This window comes from Trichechus manatus, unplaced genomic scaffold (assembly GCF_000243295.1).
Source record: "Trichechus manatus latirostris isolate Lorelei unplaced genomic scaffold, TriManLat1.0 scaffold00048, whole genome shotgun sequence".
NCBI classification, from domain to species: domain Eukaryota; kingdom Metazoa; phylum Chordata; class Mammalia; order Sirenia; family Trichechidae; genus Trichechus; species Trichechus manatus.
In genome coordinates, this window is record NW_004443984.1 from 13,626,256 (window position 1) to 13,644,043 (window position 17,788).

General features: G+C 57.6%; 2 protein-coding genes across 4 annotated transcripts in view; one reads left to right on the plus strand and one right to left on the minus strand.

The window, feature by feature from the left end:
- The window catches only part of FAM131C (family with sequence similarity 131 member C), a 65,400-nt gene extending 59,846 nt beyond the window's left edge, over window positions 1-5,554 (plus strand). Inside the window, exons 5-10 of the mRNA XM_004377281.1 lie at window positions 90-205; window positions 1,063-1,098; window positions 1,393-1,486; window positions 3,962-4,144; window positions 4,357-4,467; window positions 5,295-5,554. Of these exons, the coding sequence (XP_004377338.1) occupies window positions 90-205; window positions 1,063-1,098; window positions 1,393-1,486; window positions 3,962-4,144; window positions 4,357-4,467; window positions 5,295-5,554 (800 nt within the window). The remainder of the gene's footprint in view (window positions 1-89; window positions 206-1,062; window positions 1,099-1,392; window positions 1,487-3,961; window positions 4,145-4,356; window positions 4,468-5,294) is intronic.
- A 1,430-nt stretch (window positions 5,555-6,984) lies between these two features.
- Window positions 6,985-17,788, minus strand: part of CLCNKB (chloride voltage-gated channel Kb) — an 11,709-nt gene continuing 905 nt past the window's right edge. The window contains exons 2-19 of one of the 3 annotated variants that reach the window (XM_004377214.1): window positions 17,139-17,267; window positions 16,191-16,319; window positions 15,405-15,544; window positions 14,992-15,069; window positions 14,792-14,870; window positions 14,065-14,190; window positions 13,412-13,496; window positions 13,190-13,291; window positions 12,349-12,433; window positions 11,901-12,074; window positions 11,516-11,585; window positions 11,231-11,341; window positions 10,611-10,824; window positions 9,373-9,506; window positions 8,537-8,625; window positions 8,307-8,390; window positions 7,452-7,538; window positions 6,985-7,086 (exon numbers count right to left, since the gene is read on the minus strand). In XM_004377214.1, coding sequence (XP_004377271.1) covers window positions 7,039-7,086; window positions 7,452-7,538; window positions 8,307-8,390; window positions 8,537-8,625; window positions 9,373-9,506; window positions 10,611-10,824; window positions 11,231-11,341; window positions 11,516-11,585; window positions 11,901-12,074; window positions 12,349-12,433; window positions 13,190-13,291; window positions 13,412-13,496; window positions 14,065-14,190; window positions 14,792-14,870; window positions 14,992-15,069; window positions 15,405-15,544; window positions 16,191-16,319; window positions 17,139-17,267 — 1,964 coding nt within the window. In that variant the 3' untranslated portion in view covers window positions 6,985-7,038. The remainder of the gene's footprint in view (window positions 7,087-7,451; window positions 7,539-8,306; window positions 8,391-8,536; window positions 8,626-9,372; window positions 9,507-10,610; window positions 10,825-11,230; window positions 11,342-11,515; window positions 11,586-11,900; window positions 12,075-12,348; window positions 12,434-13,189; window positions 13,292-13,411; window positions 13,497-14,064; window positions 14,191-14,791; window positions 14,871-14,991; window positions 15,070-15,404; window positions 15,545-16,190; window positions 16,320-17,138; window positions 17,268-17,788) is intronic. The other 2 variants (XM_012555755.1, XM_004377215.1) reach the window with 2 other exon arrangements.

Here is a 17,788-nt window from a genome sequence, read left to right on the forward strand (position 1 = left end):
ACTCATCACGCAGGCCTGATGTAAGTAAGGGTTTTGTAAACAGTAGAGGCTGAGCTTTTGTAAATTCCTCCTGTCATTTTTATTTCCAGATCTGTTCACAAGTGCTCACAAGGACTGCCCCATGCCCCAGGGCACAGACCCCCTGAACCCAGACCTGCCCTCCAGCCACTCACCCACCATTGCTCCAGACCATGTCACTGGCAAGGTAACTGGTCACTGTTCATCCCTCCCTGCACCCCTGCCTGTGCCCTGGTTCCTGGTTTGCAGCTCCCCATAAGGAGCAGAAATCATTCCAATTTCCTTCCCTCCCTGCCAAACTTGGCTACTTCCTGTGGGATCAGGGACCCTAAGGCATTTAGCCAGATGAATTGTGCTGGGCATCCAGGGATTGGACCAGGCTTGTTTAGAAAAGAGAGTTCTGCCCTGAAGGTCTTCTTCGCCCAATTTAACTCAGCCTTGCAGATAACAAGTTCTGCTACTGGCCCACAACTCCTTAGCAGCCTGTATTGCTCCCTGGAATGGAATTCTCAGTCCATATGGATTAGGAAGAGCTTGCTAGGGGCTCCAAATCCTGGTGCATAATTACCACCCTTGCCCTAGGGGTTGTGGCTTGAACCTACCAGTAGATAATCCCTTCCCCCCCCCCTCCTTTTTTTTAGCATATACCCCACGGTAAGTATTGTGCTAGGAATTTTGCCTGTGTTATGTTATTTATGCTTCTCCAGGTAAGTAGCATTGTTCCCATTTTACAGAGGAAGAACCTGAGGTTCTGAGATGTTAAGTCACTACTCTGAGGATACTCAGCTAGGAAATGGCAGAGCCAAAACTCGAACCCAGGTCTGATCCATCCCCTACACCCACTGCCTCTCCTGGCAGTGCCACCATTGCCTTCCCCCTCCTTTCTCTGCATGGGACACTAGGGCATGACCCAAAAGTGGGCTGACCCTGGCCTCACAGAGCACCAGAGGCTGACCCGCACCACCACCCAGGGCTCCAGGACTCTGCCATCTGCTGGCCCAGGGTGCCAGGCCCTGCCCTATCCTCTTTCTCTTCTTGTTTTAGGACAAACAGATGGATTTCTGTTGGGATCCTTGGCAGGTCAGTGGACTTGCCTGTGCCCCAGCCTAGCCAGCCATAGCTGACACCATTGTCCCGTCTGCTGTGCCCAGCCTGGGCACACAATCCTGCCAACTCTGGGGAAGAAGAGCTGATGAAGACAGCGGGGTGGGGGTGACCCTGTGGGAGTTGGTAGGATCTCCCTGGCTTTCCCTGCCCTGTCCCTTCCCACTGCCCAGGGGTTCTGGGGTGGGCTGGGGATTGGGAGGTGGTATTGGTGGGGGGATGTCTTCTGGCAGGTCTCACACCCTCTCACCTCTCCTCCCCTTCCTACAGAGGTGCTTCCAGACCACCAATGGCTACCTGTCTGACTCCAGATCCTGCTCCAGCAACTACAACGTGGCAGCCCTGGCCACCTCATCTCTTGTGGGTAGGTGCCAGCTGCCCCTCTCTTGCCCTTTGAGTTTACTGGCCTACCCCTAGACACTGGGGGCCGTGGTGGTTCAGTGGTAGAATTCACACCTTCTGTGCGAGAGATCCTGGCCAATGCAGCTTAAGCGCAGCCACCACTCATCTGTCAGTGGAGGCTTGTGTGTTGCTATGAGGTTTCAGTGGAGCTTGTGGAGCTACTACACTAAAACTGACTAGGAAGAAAGGTCTGGTGATCTACTTCTGAAAATCAGCCCATGAAAATCCTATGGATCACAATGGTCCGCTCCATAACCCATCATGGGGATGGCACAGGACTAGGCAGCGTTTTCTTCTGTTGTGCTTGGGGTTGCTGTGAGTTGGGGGCCAACTGGACAGCAGCCCAACAACAACACTCCTCCTAGATACTCGCTGTGGGAGAGGCAAAGCGGGATTGCAGCTGGAAGATTGCAGCCTTTTTGGATTCAACATTTCTTTGACTTCGAGCTCCAAGCTGGGTCTGGGGAGAGTGGTGCCTTCCTCAAGATTCATGCTCCCACGGGTTAAATTGCCAGGGTCCTAGGGAAGCTCTCAGGGGGCGGTCCAGACTTTCCAGATGTCTGCTGATGGTGTCTCCCTGGCTGTCCGCGGCAGATTCAGTCTGCCAGTCAGGGCCGTTAGCTCAGTTCTGGAAGCAGAGCTGAGATGGAATGGTGGTGCAGGTGATTTATTGAGGGGAGCTCTGGGAGAGGCCTGCAGGGAGTGAGGGGAGGAGGAATGGTAGGGGCAAGCACTCAACAAAGATGCAGTTGCAAGAGAAGCCCACTCTCACTCAGCCTGATCCCAGGGTGAGCCCTGGAGCATGAATTACACCGTAGGATTTATCACACTTTGAGGCAGGGTGGCTGGGCTTCTGTATGCACATCAGTCAGTTGCTGGCTGCCCCAGCCAGGCATCTCTGGCGAGGCATCTCCCATCAGCTAAGGTGCAGGTGTGAGCCAATAGCAGCCAACGCCTGAAGCAGCTTGGGGATGGGCACGCAGGCCAGTAAAGGGGGTCTCAGCAGGCAGCACTGTGGCTCCTAGGGCTCCAGGTTGCCCACAGCACAGCCTTCCAGATCTCTCTCAGCCTGCCAGCCTCTTCGCTCCATTTTATTAAGTCCCTCACAGCTCCTTAAGGTGTCCCTTGCTGTCTTCCCTCCCCACATTTGCCTATGCTGTTTCCTCCAAGGGAAACACCTTCCCTCCACCTCACCTGCACTTCAGAGGCCAGTTAAACACTACCTCCTTCTCCAAAACACCTTCCCTGTTCTCCAACACTCCCCAGATTGGGAAGGGGCTCCCCCTTCTTCCTCACCCCACGTTTCCCATTTTCCCAGAGTTCTGTGTCTTTAGTTTCCTTCGTAGATACCTCGTCTTTCTTAAATATTGCTGTTTCTCATGCTGGGGCTTCGGGGACCCCCAGTGACTCCCAGATCTGTTTCTCAGTCTTGATTAATGAAGATGCTGAATCATTCTTGACAGCCCTCTCTCAGTCACTTCCATGTCCACGTCCAACTAGTCTAGTCCTGAGAACTCCCCCAGCACCCCCATCCACCCTGGCCCTGCTGTAACTCTTGCTGGATTATTGCAATGGCACCTAATGGTCTCCCTGCCTCCACCCGTGGCTCCCTGCACCTCCTAATTGGGAGGTTCTTCCTGAACAGCAGGTCTCACCTGTCACTCTCCTTCTTACTATCCTGCTATAAGGAGACATCCAAGCCCCTCAGCCTAGCTCTCCAGACCCTTAGTCTGGCCCCTGATTGGTTCCCTGCCTTTCCTCACACCCTAGTCCTGGTGTTGCCCCCACATCTCACCCCAGTAGTCCTGGAATCACACCAAACTCTTCTATGCCTTCTGCCTCATCCCTGAAGTAGCCTCCAGTCTTGCCTCCATCTGCCCAAACCCAGCCCCATCCATCAAAGCCCAACTCCAGTCCCACCTCTTCCGGGAAGTCTTCTCTGCTTGCTCTACCCTATCAGATTACACTTCAGCAGAGCTGGCACTGGCCCAGGCACAGGAGATGCTCTGTCAGAACTTGTTAATTAATGGATAATGGATCTCCTTGGGCAGAAGGGTCTGAACTTGGTCAGAGAGAGAGGGAAGGGGGTGTGTGGCGGGTCTGGGAAAGAACCACCAGGTGGGCAGGAACATTGGCTGGGAGCAGGGCACGGGGAGCAGTGGGGAGCATCTGAGTGAAATGGGGCCGTTGAGCTTTGAGAGAGTGAGAGGCAGTGAGTGGGTACAGGCATTGGCCGGGCATGAGGAATTACATAGGTACAGGGCATTGGGCGGGTACAGGGCTTTGAGGACATGGGACACTGGGTGGGTACAGGGCATTCGGTGGTCTGGGGCATTGAATGGATGTAGGGTACAGGACGTTGGGTGAACCAGAAGTATTGGAGACCTGGGATACTGGGGTGTGGGGCCCTAAGCTGACTGACCCTCAATGCCCCCAGGGGTGGTGCAGAGCATCAAGGACCACATCACAAAGCCCACAGCCATGGCGCGTGGCCGCGTGGCCCACCTCATAGAGTGGAAGGGCTGGAGTGCCCAGTGGTCAGGCTGGGAGCTATCGTCCGCCGAGGACGAACATTACTGCTGCCTCCCAGACGAGCTGCGCGAGGCCCGCTTTGCCGCAGGTCAGCGTGGGGGTATGTGCGTGGGTGGGCACTGGCGGGGCTCTGCAGGGTCAGCCCATGGGCACTATCTGGGCAGGGAGCAGTAATGGGCATGGGGTAGACAGGGCAGTAAGTGGGCCCTCTTGACCACCACCAGCCTGTCCCAGTGCCAGCTCAGCCTGGCACCCTCTGCCTGTGTCCCCACTGAGCTGGGTCCCACTGTCCCCCCGCAGGCGTTGCCGAACAGTTCGCCATCACAGAGGCCACGCTGAGTGCCTGGTCCTCCCTGGACGACGAGGAGCTCCACCGTGAGAGTAGCACCCAGGACGTTGTCCACCTACAGGGTACAGCCCAGGGGGGCGCCAGGGCGGGACGGGTGGCAGAGCTGAGGCCGGATGACTTGTCTGCCACCAAATGCACTGTGACCTTCGGCAAGCCCCCTCCTTCCCTCAGCCTTAGTTTCTTCATCTGTGAGATGGGGCTGGTGATCCTTGCCCTGTCCAGCCACCGCCCAGGGGATGCGATGAGCATAAGGGAGAGAATAATAATAACAGATAACATGATGTAAGTGCTTACTGTGTGCCAGGCTCTGTGCTTCACGTGTAATTTCACTTCATTGTCACAACAGCCCAGGAAGTAGGGCCTGTTATCATCCCCATTTTACAAATAAGGAAACTGAGGCAGCAAGAGATTCAGAAACTGCCAGTTAGAGGCGTCAGCCAGGATCCGAACCTTAACACCAGGCAGACCAGCCACCTTTCTAAAAACCCTAGGTGACTGCTGAAGGCTTCAGTGAGCCTGGGTCCTGAGTGAAGCCTGCACACGAATTATCTCATTTAATCCTCCAACAGTGAGGGGCAGGTGAGGGGGCAAGGCCCAGGAGGAACACTGGGTGTCCCATTTCTCTCAGAGTTGCAAGGATTCGAGGCCAGGCAGGCTGCTCCAGAGCCTGTGCACCTAACCACTGGACTTGAGCCGCCGCCACCCCTGTAACCCCCAGGGAGGAAGCTGCGGCTCAGAGAGGTTCAGTGACTTGCTGAAGGTCACACAGCTCAGCAGCGACAGGGATCTGGATCCAGGTCCTCTGCTCCTTGCTCTCCCTCAGACATCAGGAGAGGGTGAGGGGCAGGTTCCAGGACTCCACCCTCACCCCCAGCTGTTGGTTTTCCAGACCTGAAGAGCATCTACCTGCAGGACAGCCTCCTGAGCCCCTCACAAGATGACAGTCTTCTGGCCTTGTCCTCCCCTGGCCTCTCCCCTGACGGCTGGCCCTCACCCGAGGAACCCCCCATCACAGCGGCCTGCCCACAGCCCCCCAGCCCCGAACAGCAGCATCAGCAGCGGCTGCTGAGGGACCCAGCTCAAGGCTCCCTGCCCTTGGTGAACAGCAGCTCCCTCTCCGAGGAGGAGGATGAGGTGTTCTATAACTGAGGCGGGGCTCACACCCAGGACCTGGCCTGGTGGGCCACCAGGCACATTGTGGGGGCTGGGCTGAGCACCCCTTGTGCCCTCGGGCAGGCACAGGGTGGGTGTGGCAGGGATGGGGGCTAGCACTCCTTGTGACCACTCTGTGCCTCTGTGGACCTGCCCCCAGCAGTAGGAGCCATACCCCCCTTCTCCTTTCTTCTTTACCTGGCTCAGGTGGGCACTTTCCCCTGCCAGGGTTTCCACCATCAGCGAACTCAAGGACTCATAGCAGACACCAGACAACCTGGCTGACAGCCAGGCCCCAGGCAGGCAAACCATGGAAGGGGCTGGGAGACACACTCAGTGGGGTCTTGAGATGCTGCCTTGATCCTGGGGAGCTCAGTCCCTTCTCTACTCCCTCTGTGCTTCTCCTCCCCATCACAGGTGGGGCAGCCTCTTCTGGTAGCTAAGCCTCCCCTCCGTAGCTCTCTTCACCAGGACGTCTGTGGCTTTGTCTGGAGTGTCTGTCTCTCCCTCACTTTCTGAACCTGCTTCCTGGGTGCCCCCAACCCAGGAAGTCCACTCCCCATCCAGCACCCCTCCCATCTCCCTTGAGGTTCTCTGAAGACATTAAAGTGGTGGATTTATCCTGGATGATCTTGGCCTGGTCTCTGCTGGGGAAGTCATCTTTGGGCCCCTGGGGAATCTAGAAGGACTTAGAGGGACACACACAGCTGGTCAGCCTGCTGCCACCCAGCCTGGGGAGGTCCCATGGAGGATACCCAAGGCTCTGTAGACTCCTCAAGGAGCCACACGGGGGCCGTGCTCTATCAGCCCTGGCTCAGCCAAGCATGAGGCTGGGGCAAAGGTAACTGGGCTACAGGGTGGCACCTGTACTCGAGGGCAAGTGTCATGAGCCCTGGTACAGGGACTGGCTAGAGCTCTACCCTAAGGACCCTCTCCCCCACATCTCCCTGCCAGGAAGTAGGCATGAGGAGGAGTGGGAGACCAGGGACCCAGGACTGCAGTGCCCGTGACCACCAAGGGCCCCAAGAGCTCACTCAAGGGGTCAGGGCAGGTAAGGAGCCAAGGTGCCAAGTCAACACCCTTGGAGCTAAGATAAGGGATGAACAGCGGCTCTGGGGATCAGCTTTATTTTTCTCAGGAGCCTCTGGTTGGGCATCAGACAACACTCATACAGCATCTGTGCCTGCCCATGGTGACAGTATACAGCAACCTCTTCATTCATGCATTTGATGAATATTCATTGAGCACCCATTGTATACTGGCTTTCTGCTGTCCAGCTCTCTGAGCTCTGCCCAGGATGGGATTTGTCCTTCAAGACATGTAGAAGTTGTTCCAGCGGGACAGGGCTAGCTTACAGTTGCCTGTTTTGCCGAGGAGTTGAGCTGGGTTGGAGGCACGGGGGTGTGTTGGGATGAGGGAGAAAGAGGCCAACTTCAGTCACCAGGCCACTGAGTGCCCCGTTTCCATCTGGCCAGGCTGGCTCACTTCGGGGCCGGTGGATTTGTCAGGTTAGAAATGGCCTTCTTCAGCTAGAACAGAGAAAGGGATTTTTGGAGGGAGAATGTACAGGAGGTTAAGAGTGGGGGCTCCAGCTTTGACTCCCTCAAGGGTCAATTCTGGGATAAATGTTAGAGCCAGTGCCTCCCCATTGCGCAGATGGGATCATTGAGGCCCAGAGAGTGGCAGGGCTGGTCCAGAGGGTGGCAAGGTAGTAGTAGCCAAGCCCCGCTGGCCAGTCTAGGGGCTGACGGAAGACTGAGCCAGGAAGGGGGTGCTCATCAGAATCCCAAAATCCCTGCTCCCAAATTTGGATGGAAGGATATTAATGTCCCCCAGCCCCTAGCCTGCTTGGATGTGGCTCCTCCACTTTGCCCCACCCTCAAAACCCTGGTACCTCCACCCAGGACACGAAGCCCACAGCTCTGCCGCGCGACGTCACAAAGAGGGACTGAAGGTTCATCAGCTCAAAGAATTTGTGTGCCTGGAGGGGTTGTCAGGAAATGCTGGGGGTGATGATCACCCCAGGGGAGGCATCCATCCCACCCCTCTGGCCTCGAGGTCTCCCCAGCCTGAGGGCTTTGAGTAGAGGTGGAGGCCCTGGCCAGGGCTCGGCTCCAGCCATGCCCTCTCCCCACATCTCTGTAGAAGACCAGGGACCTAGACCTGCAATGTCAAACAGGACCACCAGGAGTCCCCAGAGTCCATCTGAGGCCGATGGAGCCTCAGACAGAAAGGACCTGTCCATGCAGCATCACCCAGCGGCAGAGAGGAGTCTGGGCCACCCCTGGATCCCCAGCCCGCTTCCGCCCCTCCCCCAAAATATGCAGCACCAGGCTCTGTGCTTGTTGGCCGCAGGGAGGGTGGCGGTATGTGGAAGGGGGGGGATACTCCGCATTCAAAACGGCTAAGTAATTTGCCCAAGATCGTATAAGGAGAATGTATGTGATAGACCCAGAATTGAAACCTATGTGTATGACTTGATGCAAAAACCATACTTTTAACCACTGTCTCTCTCTACTCAGGGGCTTCTGTTTCCCAAGTTTTCCCACTTCCCTAGTCCTTCTGCATCATCCCAACACCCCTGGGAGTGAGGCAGGGAGAGGGCAGGCCCTGCTATGCCCGTTCTGTGGCTGAGGAGTGGACAGCAACATGGCCAGCGGGGAAAACTGGAGCCTAAGTTTCCCAACCAGGCTCTTCCCCTCTGCCCCAGGGGCCTTGTCTCGCCGCATGCCCAAAGGCTTCCCATTACCTGGTGCAGGGAGGTCTCTGGGGACAGCTGTAGGGTTATGGGCTCCATGGGACAGCCCCCGGCCAAGACATCCTGGAGACACTGCTGGAGGGGGGAGGGTTATGGGACCTGGGCCTGGAAGCCTCCCCTTCTCCAGGCTGTCCCTTCTCAGACTGCCTCTCCCACAGATCAGCTAGCCCCCCACCCCTGTTGCCCCCCTTTACCCCTCTTGATACCCCACTAGTGCCCACCTGGTGTCCTGGAGCCCAGGAAGGTGACTCAGTCTGGAGGGCCTGCATCAACTGGGCCCTTCGCACGACGCCCACCAGGATTTGAGACTCTGGACAAGTGGAGAAGAAGGGAGAGGGAGAGGGAGAGGGAGAGAGGAGCATTATAAAGAAAAAGGAACTCATTTACTGAGCACCTACTATGTGCCAACAGCTGTGCTAGCTTTTCACACATCTCCCAGGAACCTCCAAGCAGCCATGTGGTTCAGGAACTATTATCACTCATTTTACAGAAGAGGAGAGGCCGGGAGAGGTTAATTGTAGCTCTAGCTATATCCTTCCCCAAGATTCAGTTTACGTGTTTTTAAACAAGGGCCACCATTTATTTGTCTTTGAAATGACGGTTTTTCTCATGGCAACAGAGGTTATGGGGAGGTGGGGATGCTTGATGGGGAGCTTGCGTAAGGAAAGCCTTCTGGGAAGACCCTAGCAGTGTCTCCATCATCCCACCCCCATTCTCCAAGCACACCAGGCCTGGTTCCTAGAATTCACCTGGGAAGATGGTTAATAATTCCAAGAGTACTGTTCACGGAGCACTTTATAAGTATCCTCTCATTTAAACACGTCAGCCACCCCAAGGTAGGGTGGTTATTATCTCCATGTTACTGATAAGGAAACTGAGGCTCAGAGACATAAGGTGACTTGCCCAAGGTCACACAGCCGCTAAGTCGCAGAGCCTGGATTCAGATTCAGGTCTACCTGACAGCTCCAGTGCCCAGACTATCCTTCCCCAGGGCCTGAGCCTCTGGGGTCCAAGAGGAAAGCTGAGGGAATGCCTCCTCCCCACTTCCTGCTGGCACCTGTGCTCTCCACCAGGGGGTACTCGGCCACATCCGTGGAGGTCACGACCTTGACCACCTCCTCCAGTGGCATGTCCTTGGCCAGCGTGGTGATGGTGCAGTTCATGAAGTGTTCCACAATCACACCATGGGAGCTGTGGGCAGAGGGACAGGGTGGGAGGACATCAAGACCCAAGACGAGATAGGGGACCTGGGGAGCTTTGCTGGAACAGGGACTCGTGGTTCTCACGTGTGGGCAGGGACTGAGGGGTTCCTGGAATGAGGAATCCCAAGTTGGGAAGAAACCTGGGCCCATCTCACCTAGTGGCCTGGCTCCGGATTCAGCCCCCTGGGCCCCATCTCCCCCAGCCAGCCCCACTTTGCTCTGTTTAATCTAACGGGCTGCCCTGAAGAATTTCATTTTTAGAAAAATTTGATAGCCAAAAAAATTAAACTTTCAAAACCACTGGAGTAACTAGCCCATTTTACAGATGGGGAAACTGAGATTCAGAACAAGGCAGCAGCTTGCACACATTGTGAGCTGGATCTTGGACCTGGGACTCTCAGAGCCTCTTAGTCCTGCTTCTCCAGGGACAGAGGCTGCCCCAGCCCTGTCTGGTCAAGTGAGGACCTCAAAATCCATTTCCTTCCTCCAGCTCCCAACATCCCGTGAACACAACAGAACAGAGGTGAGGAGAGGAAAAGGGGTCCCCCAGATCTGGTGCCTATTGGTATGACTTGGAGCAAGACACAGCACCTATCTGAGTCTCAATTTCCTCACCCAACAAATGTTATGAAAAGGGAATCCTTAGGTGATGCAAATAGGTTAATGAGCTTGGCTGCTACCAGAGGTTGGAGGTTAAAGTCCACCCAGAGGCACCTTGCAAGAAAGGCCAGGAAATCTACTTAGAAAAATCAGCCATTGAAAATCCTATGGAGTACAGTTCTACACATATGGGGTCACCATGCGTTGGAGAGGACTCAATGGCTCCTGGTGGTGGTGGCAGCAGGGGTGGGTGGTGTGAAGATGGACTGATGACTGATACATTATCTGAGGCCCAAGGAAGCCGAGAACTTGCCCAAAGTCACACAGTGGAGACAAGAGGGCAGCCATGTGTCTCCCCTTCCCTCCCACCCCGCCCATGTCCAAGGTCACCCACAGTGGGTTTTCTTGTGCATGTGTAGGGAGGGAGCCGCCACCCCCAGCCCACCCCAGACACCACCACCCCAGCAGCCAGCCTGAGCCGGGCAACTCTCACCCGATGCCGCGGCCCCGGATCCATGGCAGGTACGGCAGCTTCTTGACGATGATGGTGCCATCATAGAAGGAGGCCTGGCAGCTCTGGGCGATGGCATTGGCCGCCAGCACCGCCATCAGTACAGGCAGTGCATGCAGGATCTGGCCAGTCAGTTCGAAGGCCAGTATCGCGGTGGAGATCGTGTGGGTCACTGCCCCTGAGAAGGCCGCAGCCCCTGCAGGGGGCAGAGCCCAGTGGGGCAGCTCAGGCCAGGGCCAGCCGCATGGAAGGGCAAGGCTGACGTGGCTATGGCCACGGGCTGGGTTGGGAATTGTCTAAAGGTTTCTGGACCTGAGGCCACATGCGGGCCGCTGTGGGAAGTGCCCTAATGCCCAGGCTGGGTGAGTAGAAGAAGGAAGAGTAAGGGGTATGGAGTGGGGGACCAAGAACAAGGCAGAAGCTAAGAGAGGGTAATGGGGGCTTGGGGATAGGGGCTCAGGGAGGAGACAGGCCTCCACAAGGGTGGGGGCTCACTGGGAGGCTCAAGGACCACCCACATGTCATGTGAAACCGAAGCAGGTACTCCAGGTTCACCCCAGCCCCGTAATGCTTGATCACCCAGCAGGGACCCAGCCACTCACCTGCCAGGGCATACCCCCCGGGAATGATGGGATAGGTGACCCCTCCAGCCATGATGCCCTCGGGGAAGGCGAGAGAGAGGGCCTCCCCCCAGAGGCGCCCGATGGCAGCTCCTGACCACGGATTTGGGGTAAGGAGGAGGAAGCCTGGCTGATCCGGCCCCCACAGCCTCTACCCCAGGTGATCAGCCATGGTCCTACTCCAGGGAGGGATGGGGTGGACCAGGAGCCCCTGCCATAGCCCCACCCCAATAACCCTAAACCTCACCCCCAGGACCCCAGACTCACCGAAGACGAATACAGGCATGAAGTACCCAGCAGGCATGGGGATCGTGGTAGCCAGAATCAGCATCCAGAACTACAGACAGGGGACAAGGGAATGTCCCAGAGAGAAAGAGGGTGTCCAAGTATGCTTTCCTTCTCTCTCAATCTCTCCCTTACGGGAGATACAGTAAAATACTCCCATTTTACAGACGAGGAAACCGAAGCGCAGAGAGCTGAAGTGACTTGCTAGGGCCACACAGAGGGCAGAGATCAGACCAAGGAGTCTAGATGGAAGGACTGGCTTTGGGCTGCATGCTGTGCATGGGGAGGCACCCCCCAACCCCCATCCCATCCAGGGCTGGTCTTGGCTCTATGCACACCCTTTGGTGAGTGGCCCCAAGATGCCCACCTTCATAACCAGGAAGAAGGCAAGGGTCCCAAAGATGGTGAACCGTGGGTGGTACCACTCAAACCACAGGTTCTGGGAGTCAGGCTCGGGGGGCCAGGGTGGGGACGAGTTCCTGGTGATGAGTGCCCATGAGTTGTTGTCAAACAGGGAGTCCAGATGTTCCTTCATGGACAGCTGGAGTGGGGTTGGGTGGAATTCTGCATGACGGGGGCTGAGGCAGTCCCCAGCCACCCTCCCCACCTGCCTCAAATCCCGCTCTGCCACCTCCCAGCTGTGTGATCTTGGGAAGGTCTGAGCTTCCTAAGCTGCAGCTTCCTCATCTGTAAAACGATGGCAGTCAGCTCCCATATAGGGGTGTCACCGGGATTAAATAAGAAGGCAAGCCCAAGGTGGGCAATGAATGGTGGCTCCCTTCTTCCCCATCCCCTCTGCTCCCAGTGCCCCTTACCCGAGAGGCCAAGAAGCGGCCCACACCGGGAGGGTAGGTGATGGAGGCAAGGATCAAGGTCGCCAGTGTGGAGTACATCGGCTTGCTAGGGGAAGGAGGGAACAGTTAGCTCCAGTGACAGCCCTCCCCTCTCCCCACCAGGGAGGGTGAAATAGGACCTTACGGGGGCAAGGGCAGACCTTCCCCACCTTCCCCCCAACCCCAGAGCTAATACCAGAGCTGGGAAGAGGAGCGAAGGGAGTGGGGTGGGGGTGGGGGGAGGGGGAATAAGCCAGCCCCCACCCCAGAGGGAAGAAGCATCTGTCAGCCCCCCACCACTGGGTGCAATAAGGGGCAAGGCTGATGGGAGAGGGGTACTGAGATAGTCTGGGAGGAAGGACAGGGCCAGGCCAGGCCAAGGTGGGGTTGGTGCAGGGCTGGCCTGGGGCAGGAGGAGGGCAGACTTGGGTGAGGGAGGGGGGCTCTGTGGGAGGTCTGGGCTCAGTGAGGGGAGAAGGCGTCATTGAGGGGATGGGGCTCAGGGAGGACATTGGGGTTCATTGAAGGATGAGATATTAGTGAAGGGGTGAGGACTCTGGGAGGAGGTGGGGGTTAAGTGAGGAGGTTGCTAGCCCAGGATGGAGGGGTGGGATCAGTGACTGTGGGGGCTTGGAAAGGGGTGTTAGTGAGGGGGTGGGACTCCAAAAGTAGGATGTGGGCTCCAGGAGGGGTTTGGGGGCTCAGTGGGAGAGTAGTGGTTCAGTGAGCGGGTGGGGGCTGTCTATATAAAGGAGTTGTGGGCTCAGAGGAGTTGGGGTCAGGGGGTCCCCTAAGAGGCCCCTGGCCTCAGCCCAGCGCCTACCTGGTGGCCAGCAGTTTGGAGAGGAACCAATTGGTCCTGATAAAGCCAAGGAAGGTTCGCTGACAGAAGAGGTATGCACAGCTTACGATGCCACAGATGGCCCTGGAAGTGTGAGGCAGATGAGTCCAGCCCCAAGCCCCTCCCCAGTGCTAGAGGCAGCGGTTCAGGCCTAGGGGAGGCCCCCAACTGGGCTCCCTTGAGAGGCATGAGGCCCCCACTCACCCCAGCACCACAAAAAAGAAGATCTCGGGCAGGTCAAAGGGGACATCCACTCGGAAACTGGTCTTGAAGAGGGTGGTGATGGTCTCTGGGGGAGGAGGGACGTGGGGTGCAGAGGTCACGCACCTACCCACCCAAACTCAAGTCCAAAATTACTAGGCAGGGTGGAGGTGAAGCCAGGTCCTGCCCCACAATACCCTTTTCCTGGCATTCAGGGCCCCTAGAGCCTGGCCCCTGCCTCTCTTTCCAGCTTCACCCCCTCTACTCCTCAGTGACCCCCACCTCTCATGCCCAATAAAGGCTGGCTCCCTTCCATCCTCCTGGGAGGAGGATGGGGAAGAGGAGAGGGAAAGGAAGAGGAAAGGGAGAACAGAAAGGAGGAGGGTGGGCAGGAGGGAGGAAGGAAAGAGAGAAGAGAGGAGGGAAGAAGGAAAGAGAGCAGAAGAGGGAAAGGAAAAGGAAGAGGTAAGGAAGAGAGAATGCGGGAAAGAAGAAAGAGAGATGTGGAGAGAAGAGAGAGGAAGGGGAGGAGGCAGGAGGGGAGAAGGGAGGAAGGAGAGAGAGGAGGGGGGAGAGAGGAGAGAAGAGGAGAGGGCGGGGAGGAGGGACAGCCCAGGCGCCTAGGCAGGGCGGGTCAGGCCGTGGGCGGGGCTCACCCTGCTCGCTGTTGAAGACAGGCAGGAGGCGAAACATCAAGGCCCCGCAGGTGGCAGCGAAGAAGCACCTCCAGTAATCCCATACCGAGTAGTGGGAAGACAAAACCTCGATGCTGAACAGGACGCCTGGAGGCGACATGGAGCTCAGCCCCACCCCCACCCATCCCAGGCTGCAGGGCTCCAGGGCGGCCCAGGGGTCACCTCCTCCCTGACCCCTCGGTTCTGCTCTCTCTCCTACAACTGGACAGATTTCCATTCCCGTGGGTAGTGAGCGGACGTGAGAGGAGGGCAGGGCGTGAGCCCTGGGCTGGGACTTCAGAACCCCTCTGACGTAGGAACACGCCAGCCGTGGCAAGCCATGTCTGTGCCCAGCCCCGTGCTAGGTCTTCCCAGACATCATGCCATTGAATCCTCACGACAGCGCTACCGGGTAGGGACTCTCAGGATCCCCACTTGACAGATGAAATGAGGCTCCTAGAGGTAAGCTCACCTGCCCAGGAGCACACAAGGTGGAGTGGGATTTCAAACCCAAGTCTGTCTCTTGTCACCCTGAAGCTTCCCTTCACCCCACCCCAGCCCAGCCCTTGGGTGGCTGCACCCGCAGCAGGAACCCCATCCCTCCCCCAGGCCTTTCAGCCGGCAGAGGGGGGAGCTGGGGGGTCCAGCTGTACCGGGGGCGGGGTGAGAGGAAGAGGTGCAAGGGGCGAGGCGCGAGACCGGGCCTCACCGCTGAAGGGCGCCGCGAAGACTGTGGCCACGCCCACCGCCGCCGCCGCCACCAGCATTTCCTTTTGCTTGCTGTCGTTCTGGGGGGATCCGAGTCCTGGGCTCAGAGCCAGCCACCGCTTCTCCCAGTTTCTCCCCTCGCGAGCGTTGGCTGTTGGGAACCCCTTTTCTCAAAGGGGGGACTCACTCTGCACCCCTTACCTCAGACTCCCTGATGGCCTTGTTGCGCACGCGGCTCAGGTAGGCAGCCATCATGACAGACAGGTGCACGAAGGGGCCCTGCCGAGGGGAGATGTGGGTGCAGGGTGGGCACCCTATGGGGAGCCAGGGCCCTTTCCCCTCCCCCTCAGATGTGAGGTGGGGGCAGAGAGAGCCTCACCCCAGGGCCAGTGGTGGCATGGCTGCCCACCCATATCCTCCTCCTCCATACCCAAATCCCCAGGGGAGTCCTGAAGTGGCCTTTGTCACACTCTGGGGACCTGACCTGCCTCCTCCAAGACTAAGAGCTCCCGGAGGGCTGACCCAGCTTCGGGCGGGGTGATGGGGGAAAGGCAAGGGGGCAGGAAGCGCCAGGCAGTGTGGGATGGGGTGGGGGTGCACATGCCCACCCGTACCACTTTGCCCAGGAACACGGTGCTGCCAGATGCCAGGGTACAGGTGAGGCCCACCACCTTGGCCCCGAAGTTCTTGATATCCAGGTAGTCCTCCAAGACCACGCCAGTCAGGATGGTCTTCAGCTCCGGGATGCCAGAACCTTGGCGTGGGTAGGGGGGCAGGGGCCAAGAGATGGGACAATATTTAAACTCCTAAAGCTTGATGCTGCACCAAGAAGTGTTTTCATATCATGAGCTTGTTAGATCCTCACCAACCCTGTGAGGTTAGGATTCATAAATCCACACTGCAGATAAGGAAGCTAAGGGTCAGAGAAGGGAAGTGAGTTGTCCACGAACTCCCATCGGGTCCTGGCAGACAGCTGTGATGGGCTAGGGGGATCCAGGACGGGAGCTCAGGCCACCACTGGACGCACCCCTGGCACTCTCCTCTACTGGCCTGGAGCTGGAGGCAGAGCAGAGAGGCCTGGGGGAGCTGTGCCACTCCAGTAGCCCCACCTGGGGGATGTCCTTGGCATGGGCCCTGCAGAAGACCTACCACCAGCCCTCCCTGTCACAGCCCAGAGGAGCCCCCAGAAAGCAGGTAGAGCCAGCAGCGACCCAGGAGTCAAGATATCTGGCCTTCTCGCTGTATGATTTGGGGCAAGTAACATGACTCATCTGAGCTAGGCTGTAAGATGGGGTTACTGCTTCCTGCCTGCCCCCATCAGAGTCCCCGTAGGGTACGAAAAGGCTTTGGCCAGTGGGGACTGCAGTGCAAGGTGCAAAGGGGTGGCGCCCTGGACTCACCTCCGGAGAAGGGTGTGATGCTCTGGGAGAAGCCCGATGAGAAGGAGGTGAGGGCCACGGGATACACAGTCCAGGAGAGATACCGGAGCAGGTGGCTGTCCCCGATCTCCCGGTACAGCCACTGGTGTGCTGGGGACAGCAGGGAATCAGGGAGCCACCCACGCCCTTTGCAGCCCTCAGGCCCAACATGCGATGCCCAGTTACCAGCCAGAAAAGGGTGGCTCAAAGAACGGGGGCCCAGGGCCACCCAGGGAGTGGCTGATCCTAAGAGGAGGTAGCAGTTAGGACCTTGAGTCCATATCCCAGTTTTGCCACTTCCCAACTGAGTGACCTTGAGCAAGCAACTCAACCTCTCTGAGCCTCTGTTTCCCCATCTGTCAAATGGGCTAGTGATGGTACCCCTCCACCCCACAGTCACTGTGAGAACTAAATGAGACAGGTGTGAAGTGCCTCAGACGATGCTTGGCGCATAGTAGATCCTCATTATGGCAGCTAGGGGAAGCTTCTGGAGAAGATGACTTAGACTCTTCCTGCCCCATTGCCCCTTTTTCCAGGGAGCCCTCAGGGTGGAGAGAGCCTGCTGAGGCATAAAGAAAGCTTGATGCCTGGTAGTCTAGACAAGTGTCCTCCCCGAGGGTTACTGAGCTGAGAGCAACTGGGGAGGGAGAAGAAGGAACAGGGGTAGCATGAGAGGTGGGCACAGAGCTCAGACAGGGAAAGGCTCTTGAAACATTCAGGTCTCTCTCACTCACTGCACACATGAGGAGACTGAGGCCCAGAGAGGGGCAGGAGCTGCCCAAGGTCGCACAGTGAGTCAGGAGCAAAGCCAGGGGCAGACCCAGGCCTCCTCCCTGCCCCACCCCTGGCTCTGCCTGGCGGCCCATCTGGCATCCCCAAGAGCGTGCCCAGAGGCCCTTGGTCCACAGCAGGGTGTGCGTGCCAGGTTACCTCGGACCACACGCCCAATGGCGAAGTCCATGGCATAGCTGATGAGGGCCATGAGCACCCCAAGGGTCATCAGGAGGTGCCAGTCCTCACTCACGTGGAACAGCTTCTGCTTCAGCCACTCCAGGCCATCTGTAGCAGGGGTGTTGGGTCAGAGCCCAGGGTGAGGTGGGGGGCATGGACAGCCCCTTCCCTGGAGGCCTGCTCAGGCTCTGGGCAGGGAGGGCCAGGATGGGTTGGGCTAGGGCCGGGTTGTCCCGTCCAGGGCAGCCGCGACGGGGCTCTGCTTCACATGAAGGGCAGAGCAGGTTTGTGGCCGGTGAAGGTAGGAACACAGAGGGCACCAGGCCTGTTACCACTACCAGGAGGCCCCTGTCCTTTCACTATCCCCATCCCTGCCCATGTTGTCATTGCTGTTAGTGGTCATCAAGTCGATTCTGACACATGGTGACCCCATGTGTGCAGAGTAGAACTGCTCCATAGGGTTTTTAAGGCTGTGACCTTTCAGAAGCAGATCACCAGGTCTGTCTTCCGAGGTGCCTCTGGGTCAGTTCAAACCACCAACTTTTTGGCTATTAGTCAAGCACTTAACCATTTACGACACTCAGGGACTCATCCTGCCCCATACTGGGATACTTAAGAAAGAACGATCA